Source organism: Myotis brandtii, unplaced genomic scaffold, assembly GCF_000412655.1.
Source record: "Myotis brandtii unplaced genomic scaffold, ASM41265v1 scaffold667, whole genome shotgun sequence".
Taxonomy (NCBI): domain Eukaryota; kingdom Metazoa; phylum Chordata; class Mammalia; order Chiroptera; family Vespertilionidae; genus Myotis; species Myotis brandtii.
Window position 1 is genome coordinate 2,196,716 of NW_005370593.1, and position 11,837 is coordinate 2,208,552.

The 11,837-nt window shown below is 35.4% G+C and overlaps 1 protein-coding gene across 1 annotated transcript in view; it reads right to left on the bottom strand.

Annotated features, from left to right (window-relative positions):
* The window catches only part of SCFD1 (sec1 family domain containing 1), a 123,840-nt gene that overhangs the window by 11,191 nt on the left and 100,812 nt on the right, over window positions 1-11,837 (bottom strand). Inside the window, exons 20-21 of the mRNA XM_005880994.2 lie at window positions 7,408-7,461; window positions 4,361-4,413 (exon numbers count right to left, since the gene is read on the bottom strand). Coding sequence (XP_005881056.1) covers window positions 4,361-4,413; window positions 7,408-7,461 — 107 coding nt within the window. The remainder of the gene's footprint in view (window positions 1-4,360; window positions 4,414-7,407; window positions 7,462-11,837) is intronic.

Genomic DNA, 11,837 nt, shown 5'->3' on the forward strand with positions numbered 1-11,837 from the left:
TTAAAAATACTTCCTTAGTGTTCAAGAGGTCTTTTTATGAAGATGTTTTCAAAGCTCTTGTGAATCAGATGTATATTTGTTTTGAGTGCTAAAACAGGCTGCACAAAGACAACTGAGTTTTTCCTCAGAAGCAATTTTTGAAAATCCCAACCAAGAGAAGAGAGCTATTGTAACTTCCCTTAGTTATTCAGAGGCTGATTCCACAGCCCTATCATCTTGTCCTCATTTCTATGGCCCGTTGGAATATTCCACAGAAACCAGAGCCCACCTGATTGAAATACCTCCTCAGTATTTAAATTCCTTCTAAGAGTGCTTTAGTTCAGCGGTCGCCAAGCTTTCGGACCTCACGGACCATCAGTGGTCTGCGGACCACCAGTTGGCAACCATTGATCCAAAGGTTTCCTTAAATCAGTGGTCGCCAAGCTTTCGGACCTCACGGACCACTGGTTGGTGACCACTGCTTTAGTTGCTCTAAGAGTAGAAGTGGAATGAGGAGAGGTAAGACTTAAGTAGCACAGCATTACTAGTTACTAATCACCCAGATCCAATTGTGATGAGATTAGCTCAGAGGAGGAGGAAAGCCTGAGCTCCTGTCTTATCAATAGCAGATTCCTCCTCATTATCATACATAACGTGCAAGTCAGATGAAAAGAGCTCCTCAGTAAGTTTCTAAGAAGAAAAATGTATTTACTTGTTAGCATATGCAAATGCAAGGAAGAATACTGAGATAGGAAAAGAATTGTAAAATCCACCGTTTTAAAGTGTGCACTCAGTGGTTTTATATATTTACAGAGTTGTAAAACCATTACCAGTGTCTACTTCAGAACTTTTTTTTTTATCATCCCCAAAAGAAGCCCCAATACACATTAGTTGTCACTCTTCATCTCTCTCTTCTATAACTTATCCTTTGTCAATTCCTTCTTGCCAGCTGTAGCTGCTATCAGCAGCTTCTTTTGCAACTTTGGGAGTATTTCTAGTAAGTTCAAAAATGAGAATAACCTTTTAAGTTACCAAAACTACCAAATAAGCAGCTACCCAGTGATTAGATTATCTATCCTGACTACCTACAAAGATGAGAAAGCTTGGGGTAAAGCAAAGACAAAGTTCTAAAGATCCCAAACATAAGGGACAAGCAAGAAAGGAGCTTCACTCAAGTTCTGGTGCTAGAAACAATGGTTTTAAGGTTTTTCTCCCTCCTAAATATGCCTATTCTTTTTCTGCATCTTTTAGGCTATTTTTCATACCACCATGAATTAAATCTTGAAAAATAATATTCATAATAAACTAAACAAATAAATACCATTTTTGTCATAAAATATAGAAATTATCTGTAGAAAGTTTCATTGTCAAAATGTATTTACAGCCCTGACCGGTTTGGCTCAGTGGATAGAGCATCAGCCTGCGGACTGAAGGGTCCCGGGTTCGATTCCGGTCAAGGGCCTGTACCTTGGTTGTGGGAACATCCCCAGTGGGGAGTGTGCAGGAGGCAGCTGGTCGATGTTTCTCTCTCATCGATGTTTCTGGCTCTCTATCCCTCTCCCTTCCTCTCTGTAAAAAATCAATAAAATATATTAAAAAAATGTATTTACAGCAATCCATAGCAACTTAGATTACATGGACCAGTTAAGTAAAAAATAAAAACAACAAAACAATTGGTAACTGCCCTGGCCAGTGTTATTCAGTGGTTAGAGCATCAGCCTGAGCACTAAAGGGTCCCAGATTTGATACCTGGTCAAGGCACGTACTTGGGTTGCAGGTTCGATCCCTGGCCCTGGTTGGGGCATATACAGGGGGCAACCAATCGATGTGTCTCTCTCACACTGATGGATGTCTCTCTTTCTCTCCCCCTCCCCTTCCACTCTCTAGAAATCAATGGGAAAAAAATATTCTCGAGGATTAACAACAACAAAACACCCCTTCTCCCTAACCCTCGCAAAAAAGAACCCAACTGCTTTCTAACATAAAGACACATTTCTTCATTTGGTCCAATAAAGAGTATTTATTTAAAAACATACATATTATCCAAGATCCTCCTTCCCCCCACAGCTTGTTATGCCACCATCGTTTCACTAAAAACAAAGCAAAAAACATCTAAAGGTACTTTTATGTGTATATCTTGGAAGGAAAAGCACCAAAACATTTTAAGTATAATTACCAGTGATTATCTCTGGGTTTACTTACCAGTTTTCTATGCAGTTTAAATTTTTAATATTAAGCAGTTATTTATTACAAAAATAATTATGTTATTTCCCTTCTTGGCAGGGATGGGGAAACCTACAACAAATACACAAGAGCTGCTTACCTGTCATTGCCCCGTAGCATTTTGGGATCAAAGTATCTAAAGTCATCAGTTTCCTATTAAAAAAATAGAATTTTACCATGACTATGGAATTTCTCTTCAGAAAGGTACAGTTTGACTTAATTTATTTTAATGAATCTATTAATCTGGTAGAACGTGCAACCACCACCACCATTTACCGAACACTTACTATATGTTAAGCATTATTCTACTGCTTTCAATAAAATAACTTAATCCCGATAATATCAATGAGGTGGTTATTATTATTATCCCTATTTTTCAGGTGAGCAAGCTGGAATACAGAGAGTATATAACTTTGCTAAGGTCACATGATTAGCTTTTATGTTAACTCCAGGATCTGAGTCCAGGTAATCTAGTTTTAATGCCCACACCTTAACCATTACGCTATACAGTACTGCTTCTTGAAAATGTATCAGGTTTACAAGTGATGTATTTCTGTTTTTAGGATTTTATTATCTTTATATGTCCATGATTTTTTAAAAAAAATATTTTTATTGATTTCAGAGAGGAAGGGAGAGAGTAAGATAGAAACATCAATGATGAGAGAGAACCACTGATTGGTTGCCTCCTGCATGCTCCACAATGGGGATTGAGCTCACAACCTGGGCATGTGCCCTGTACAGGAATCGAACCTGGGACCCCCTTCAGTCCTCAAGCCCACACGCTCTATCCACTGAACCAAACTGGCTAGGGCTGTATGTCCATGATTTTATTGAATGTACAGAATACCGAATACAGGTTCACAATTTCTTATTTGAAACATTTGGAATTATATGTATATTGGAATTCTGAATTTAAAATCTTTTAGTTTTCAGAACATTTTGGATTTCAGAAGTGGTAGATAAGGGGTTGTGAACCTCCTCTAAATTGGAAACTAGCCTCTTGATATTAAAGGAGTTGGGAGGCTCACTGACTGAAGTTCACCATCTGAAGAGACCAAGATGGCGGCATAGGTAAACACCGGAGACTGCTGCCGCAAACAACCACTTCAAAAATACAACTAAAAGACGCCAGTAAACCACCAGCTAGATTTACAAGGCAAGATAAAACCTATCTGGTACAGCCTTAATCCTTTTCTTTCAGTTTATTCAATTAAGACAACAAAAAAGAGAACACTCAATTAACAAATGTAAGTGATAAGAATGCACCTAGAATTAGCTTATAGCATTTTAAAGCCTTTAAGATAAGATACATTCAAGATTACTAGCTAAGTCTAGCTTAGTGCACTTTGCTAATCTTTTCAATACCTCTAAATCAACTAATCTGCAAATAGGAGAGGAACCAGGAACCATTCAAAACATTTTTACATATTATCACATTTAATTCTTATTAGGCACCTAAGTGTGTAATAAATATTAGCTATTACCATTATCACTGTCATTATTCATCATCTCAGCTTCAAGATAGGGATAGTAATAAAATACACTAAACTTCCTCGACCCCTTGTAGATTTGGTATCAGTCTAAAATTTCACATTTATTTATACCTTTATTCTTTATTACTGTTTGGAATATCTTCCATTCATTTAACTGTCTATAATGAAGTCATATTCACTAAGATAATTATAAATGTGTATTTCTTGCAGGCTTTTCAAGAGAGGTCCTTCCTCATATATTCTAGGATGCAGTAATAAAGTCTATTACTACTACAACTAGAGACCTGGTGCACGAATTCGTGCATGGGTGGGGTCCCTCGGCCTGGCCAGCAATCAGGGCTGATCGGGGTTGGCTGGCCAGCTGGGGGAGGGACTGAGGGAAGTTAACTGGCTGCAGGAGGTTGGCTGTGGGAGCCCACTGACCACCAGGGGGCAGCTCCTGTGTTGAGCGTCTGGCCCCTGGTGGTCAGTGTGTCATCATAGCAACCAGTCGACTAGTTGTTCGGTTGACCAGTTGCTTAGGCTTTTATATATATAGATGGCATGCTACTTTCTCTATATCGATTCCCAGAGGGAAAAACCCAATTCTTCTATTATTATTATTATTATTATTATTTCTTGGCAGGGATGGGGAAACCTACAACAAATACACAAGAGCTGCTTACCTGTCATTGCCCCGTAGCATTTTGGGATCAAAGTATCTAAAGTCATCAGTTTCCTATTAAAAAAATAGAATTTTACCATGACTATGGAATTTCTCTTCAGAAAGGTACAGTTTGACTTAATTTATTTTAATGAATCTATTAATCTGGTAGAACGTGCAACCACCACCACCATTTACCGAACACTTACTATATGTTAAGCATTATTCTACTGCTTTCAATAAAATAACTTAATCCCGATAATATCAATGAGGTGGTTATTATTATTATCCCTATTTTTCAGGTGAGCAAGCTGGAATACAGAGAGTATATAACTTTGCTAAGGTCACATGATTAGCTTTTATGTTAACTCCAGGATCTGAGTCCAGGTAATCTAGTTTTAATGCCCACACCTTAACCATTACGCTATACAGTACTGCTTCTTGAAAATGTATCAGGTTTACAAGTGATGTATTTCTGTTTTTAGGATTTTATTATCTTTATATGTCCATGATTTTTTAAAAAAAATATTTTTATTGATTTCAGAGAGGAAGGGAGAGAGTAAGATAGAAACATCAATGATGAGAGAGAACCACTGATTGGTTGCCTCCTGCATGCTCCACAATGGGGATTGAGCTCACAACCTGGGCATGTGCCCTGTACAGGAATCGAACCTGGGACCCCCTTCAGTCCTCAAGCCCACACGCTCTATCCACTGAACCAAACTGGCTAGGGCTGTATGTCCATGATTTTATTGAATGTACAGAATACCGAATACAGGTTCACAATTTCTTATTTGAAACATTTGGAATTATATGTATATTGGAATTCTGAATTTAAAATCTTTTAGTTTTCAGAACATTTTGGATTTCAGAAGTGGTAGATAAGGGGTTGTGAACCTCCTCTAAATTGGAAACTAGCCTCTTGATATTAAAGGAGTTGGAAAGTACTGCTTTACTGCTTATGATGTAATTACCTACTAATCTCTGCCTCCCTCTCTCCTTCCATGGCCAAATCAGCCAAAGGAACTCATTCTTTTCTACAGTATGGATGGCGCTATCCAAACCTGATTGATGACAAACTACTAATGTGTTGCCACTATCAGGTCTTGTACTCAGTGGTGAACAGTGCTAATCAATCACAGAACTCTCAGTGAACCAAATACAGTGTCAGATCCATTAATTAATACTCTGCTCCAGTAAACCATTACCAGCTAGATTTACAAGGCAAGATAAAACCTATCTGGTACAGCCTTAATCCTTTTCTTTCAGTTTATTCAATTAAGACAAATAAAAAGAGAACACTCAATTAACAAATGTAAGTGATAAGAATGCACCTAGAATTAGCTTATAGCATTTTAAAGCCTTTAAGATAAGATACATTCAAGATTACTAGCTAAGTCTAGCTTAGTGCACTTTGCTAATCTTTTCAATACCTCTAAATCAACTAATCTGCAAATAGGAGAGGAACCAGGAACCATTCAAAACATTTTTACATATTATCACATTTAATTCTTATTAGGCACCTAAGTGTGTAATAAATATTAGCTATTACCATTATCACTGTCATTATTCATCATCTCAGCTTCAAGATAGGGATAGTAATAAAATACACTAAACTTCCTCGACCCCTTGTAGATTTGGTATCAGTCTAAAATTTCACATTTATTTATACCTTTATTCTTTATTACTGTTTGGAATATCTTCCATTCATTTAACTGTCTATAATGAAGTCATATTCGCTAAGATAATTATAAATGTGTATTTCTTGCAGGCTTTTCAAGAGAGGTCCTTCCTCATATATTCTAGGATGCAGTAATAAAGTCTATTACTACTACAACTAGAGACCTGGTGCACGAATTCGTGCATGGGTGGGGTCCCTCGGCCTGGCCAGCAATCAGGGCTGATCGGGGTTGGCTGGCCGGCTGGGGGGAGGGACTGAGGGAAGTTAACTGGCTGCAGGAGGTTGGCTGTGGGAGCCCACTGACCACCAGGGGGCAGCTCCTGTGTTGAGCGTCTGGCCCCTGGTGGTCAGTGTGTCATCATAGCAACCAGTCGACTAGTTGTTCGGTTGACCAGTTGCTTAGGCTTTTATATATATAGATGGCATGCTACTTTCTCTATATCGATTCCCAGAGGGAAAAACCCAATTCTTCTATTATTATTATTATTATTATTATTATTATCACTCTTACTCCTTTCATAATTGTAATTGCTCCTATGGGGAATGTTTTATTACACTGTATCTTTGTTTTCATATGGGCAGATTTAAAATTATTTCTGTTAATTTCCTTTAACAGTATAATCATGTTTTAATGATTACAAAAAACTTACACATTAATGTGAAGATTCTGTTCTCATTCTCTTTCTAGGCTGGGATCTTAAACCTCACTACCAAGTCTAAAATGATCCAGATCAACCCAAACTAGGGTATTGCTGGGAATAGGATCATGCTGCCTTTCTCAATTCCAGACTCTTATGATGATAACCACTCTCTAGTTGCCACACTAACAAGCTGGGCTGTTTTATGAAACAGGTTGTAGCAATTTTTACATTCCTTTCTCGATTATAAACAGATAACTTGGAAACTGATTCTTTAAGGAAATGCTAACAATATTTACTCATTTGTCTATTCACTCAACAATTTATCTCTCAATTTACTTTTCAGCCCCTGAGAGTTTAGTACCACCTGAACACATACACTTAAAAATTTTACTATGCATTCCTTTCCTAATTTTCAGAAAATTAAATTGGTTTGGTTCTCTTTATGTTATACCAGCTGATACTATTATTTTTCATTTACAGAAACATGCTCCTTAGGATATATTTTATATTAAATTATACATATAGAATATACATTTAATTTGGATGAGGACTGCCAGAATGGTTGTAGTAGCTGAGAAACCAATTCCTATTATCTGTGATAATGGCTAAAAAAGAACATGGACTCTTTTCTTTCCCTCATGTAGTCTGTTGTAACTAAGGTCACAACAAATTCATCTTTTATCACCTTCATATAGTCAGTTAGATATGTTTCACAATTTTACAAGTATAATGTTATATGCTACTCACAGGGTTTGACTTCATTTCCATGAGATTGTCTAAAATACGAGTTACAGGTAGATTCTGTGGAAGAGATTAGTATTTTCATGAGAAAAGTTCTCTATTATCAAACAACCCAATCATTCTACAGTTAAGTATGCTTAACTTCCAATTGAACACATTCTAAGATTAAGTAAGATGTGAATGGTTACACAGACATAAATAGCTTGGCACCACTGAAGTTCCATAGAAAAATATACCTCTAAATCAAAAGGTCCTTTTAATGTGTAGGTGTATCTAGATTTTACATGTTTGGGCTTCTTTACTGTGTTTGTTAAATGTTTGCTTTTTAATACTAGCAATGGAAAGCTTTTGTTTTGATCACATAAGATTCCTAATGTTATTTTTTTTCATTTCCTCTTTGCAAATTGTAAGTTTCTTTAAAAACAGAGTAACTTAAACTTTGTGAAGATGTATGAGATTAAATGACCTATCAGAGTTCTTTCATTTCTATTGTATATTCTTCTAAGCTAAAAGATACTTGTGCTCTTTGAAAAATGGGGAAATGAATATATACAAACTTTACTGACCATTTTTATTTTGCCCGGGATAAATTCCAAATTTTCAATGACATTCTGCAATGTCTTTTTATGGAACAAACTGCACCTTGAACATGAAATGTATAATACTGCTGTTGGCAGAAGATTGCCTTTTGACATGCTTACATGCCTTTGGGATAAGTAATACTATTGTTACATTTCAGTCTGATGATTTTTATCATTATTTTGAAAATAACAACACATGGAGTATAGAAAATTTACTATGTGACTATTATGCCTATTCAAAGTGCATTCCTACTGGGATGGTATTCTGCCTACTTTGAACTGGTATTTCCTTTGTGAGCTGTACAGGAAGTTCTGGAAAAAACTTTTGAATCTTAGAGACTTTACACAACAAAGGCAACATTAAGTCTGATTATTTAAATATCTGTTTATAGCACACTACTATTTTATAAGGAGTTTTACTTTCCTTAGGCCATACAACATTTTAGTGTTACTAAAATGGACCATCACTAAGGAAAATACTGCCTTGAGCAAACAGAAAAATATGCATTTTTTTTCTTTTACTTTCTCTAGATGGCAATTAGAAGTCTTTTAAAATTAAAGCTATTTCATTATTATTTGATATTTGTGTTGGCCAGGAACTTTTTAATATAAACACAGCACCAAATGCTCAAGCTGACTAAATGCACTTCCTGAATTCTATTATTTAGAATTAAAGAAAAAAAAAAGTAGCACAAAAATGTTACCTTTTAAGTTTGTTTCAAGTAAAATTGAGTTTGTTCATGTAAGAATAAGTCTAAACCATTACTTTTTCTAAGGAACAATGGTGCAGATTTATATCTACAAAAATGCTTTATCCAAAAGAAAAAAACTATAGTTGTAAATTTTTCCCAAGCAATACTAACAGAAAACAATAGAGTACTTTGCAACATAACAGAGAGAAATAATTTTTTAAAAATCTGGATCAAGGGAACATTATAAATTATAAGATTATATTAAAATTAACTTTATATACATATAACTCTCTTCAGTTCCCTGAATTGTATTATTTGATTTGTGCAATGGAGAAAAATTCTGAAGAGATTTTGTAAAGTCATAAGTCATATTACTTTTATTATAAAGCCATAAGTCATATTACTTTTATTGTATTAGTGAAAATAACTGAAAATTTTAATATTTATACCAATGTCTCATGATAAATATTTAGTATAAAAATAAGATTTTTCCATGGAACAGACAGTCGAATCTCAGAGGGAAGGCAGGGATGGGTGGGTGGGAAGAAAGAGATCAACCATAGAACTTGTATGCACATATACATAACCCATGGACACAGACAATAGGGGACAGGGGTTGGGGGTAGGCTAGAGGGAGTCATTGGGGGGGAAAAGGGGACATAAGTAAAACTTTCAACAGTATTAAAAAATAAGATTTTTTAAAAAGATACAAATTTTGCTCTTTATTTTATAGTTCAGTAGATACCAAAGACAAGCCTACCAGTGAATAGGCCGTTAAATAACCTAAGAAAAATTTCTTTCTAGCAGAATAGTTCAAACGTTCATAAGCCCTTAGACAATTCTTTATATATATATATTTTTTAAATATATTTTATTGATTTTTTACAGAGAGGAAGAGAGAGAGATAGAAACATCGATGGGAGAGAAACATCGATCAGCTGCCTCCTGCACATCTCCCACTGGGGATGTGCCCGCAACCCAGGTACATGCCCTTGACCGGAATCGAACCTGGGACCTCTCAGTCCGCAGGCCGACGCTCTATCCACTGAGCCAAACCGGTTTCGGCTATATTTTTGTCTGGTCTTTACAACCAGATAACGCCAAAGAATCATTTATCACTTCTGCACCATACAATATTCACACACTGTCACAGATGAAGGGAAACTTCATGTGTAGAGAATGATAAAGGAAATATATGATGTCTTTAAAGGTATAAGAAAGAGTATTTTAGAAAACAATTTATGAGACCTCTCTTTCACCAACTTTTTACTCTTCGCCTAAATCAGTGATGGCGAACCTTTTGAGCTCGGCGTGTCAGCATTTTGAAAAACCCTAACTTAACTCTGATGCCGTGTCACATATAGAAATTTTTTGATATTTGCAACCATAGTAAAACAAAGATTTATATTTTTGATATTTACTTTATATATTTAAATGCCATTTAACAAAGAAAAATCAACCAAAAAAATGAGTTCGCGTGTCACCTCTGACACGCATGTCATAGGTTCACCATCACTGGCCTAAATGAAGGCTTGAATTGAGTTAATCATTTTAAAATCAGTTTTATATTAATAATTTACATAAGATTAATCAACTTTTATTGATGGAAAAACTGAACTGTGGCAACAGAGAGAAAACAGAACAAAACCATATAATTCTTTTCATTCAACAAATAAGACTGTTACCTTACTCATCTCTAGAAACAAAAAAATTTGGGTGTCTCAATATAAGAGGTATGAATGAAATTTAATCTAATAAAAACCCATTGTTTTAAAAATTGCTAAGCTTTATTTATTTATTTATTTATTTATTTTAGTGTTTGGAAACTGCAGTTTTAGAAATGAAGTAAAATATATTATTGTATAGATTAATAACAAAATTTTTATTAGTAGAAAGCCTCTGTAAATATAGATTTGAGAGACAAAGTCCCATACACAATGAATATCCTAAATTAAGGACCACTCTTTCTAAAATGTTCAAATTTCAAATACATACACTGGAAATTATCTGGAGAGAAAAAAAATAGAAATCTATTTCTAAGAACCCTTTCTAATTTAAGACCATAGTCATGTTTTATGATTTTAATCACTGTAAAAGTTTAAATAAAAACAATGTTAATTTTACTTCTGATGGTGTGATTGCTTAAAAACAAATCTGAAACAAAATATACACATTAATTAAAAAACAGACATTTAAAAAAGACAATACAGCCCTATATCCAAAACTGTTAAAAACGACTGCCCCTCTAACCCTCCTAGAATTAGCCACTTGTTGCTCTATACTGCCACATGGTCTATGGGGGCTCTTTCTAACTCCCCTTGCAGCCTTGGGCTTGGATGACACGTTGAGGATGAAGTCAGCAGTGAGGTTGGGACAAGTGTTGAGGTGTCCTGATTATCAAAGCCATGAAGAATGAAAAGTAGTATGTGGACCTCCTTGAAGAGAATGCCTATTTTGAAGACTATCAGCTAGTAAAGAATAAGATGAGGTCTCCACACTGGAAATATATTGGCAATGAGGGATGTATCAACGATAGAAGGGGTGGAATGTTGCCAGTGAAGTGAAGATAGGAGTAATTATAAATCAGAAAGGAATCTATAGGTGAATCCAATATCCACATCAACATCCTCAGATGAGGAAATAGAAAAATACATAAAGTTCTTTCCCTCCCAAATCATAGTATATTAAAGAAAACAGGATTATGTCAACCCAATAAAATGAGTCCAATCCTCCATCACCCAGCTTCAATAATTATCAACTCACGGCAAATCTTATTTCATTTATATTCACCTACTATTCACTTTCCTAGGCTGTTTCAAAACAAGCTCCCAATATCAAACAATTTTAGCCATCAATATTTCATTACATATCTCCAATATATTCGTTAAAAAATAATCTAACACTATTACCACATCTAAAATAATTAACAATTTCTTAATACAGTTCAATATCCAATTAGTGTTAAAATTTTCCTGTTGCATCAATTTATTTTTCAGTTTTCTTGTTCAAATCTTTTTTTTTAAAATCTTTATTGTTCAGATTATTAGTTGTTCTTCTTTTTTCCCCCCATAGCTCCCCTCCACCCGGTTCCCACCTCACCCTCTGCCCTTACCCCTCCCCCCCCCACTGTCCTCATCCATAGGTGTACGATTTTTGTCCAGTC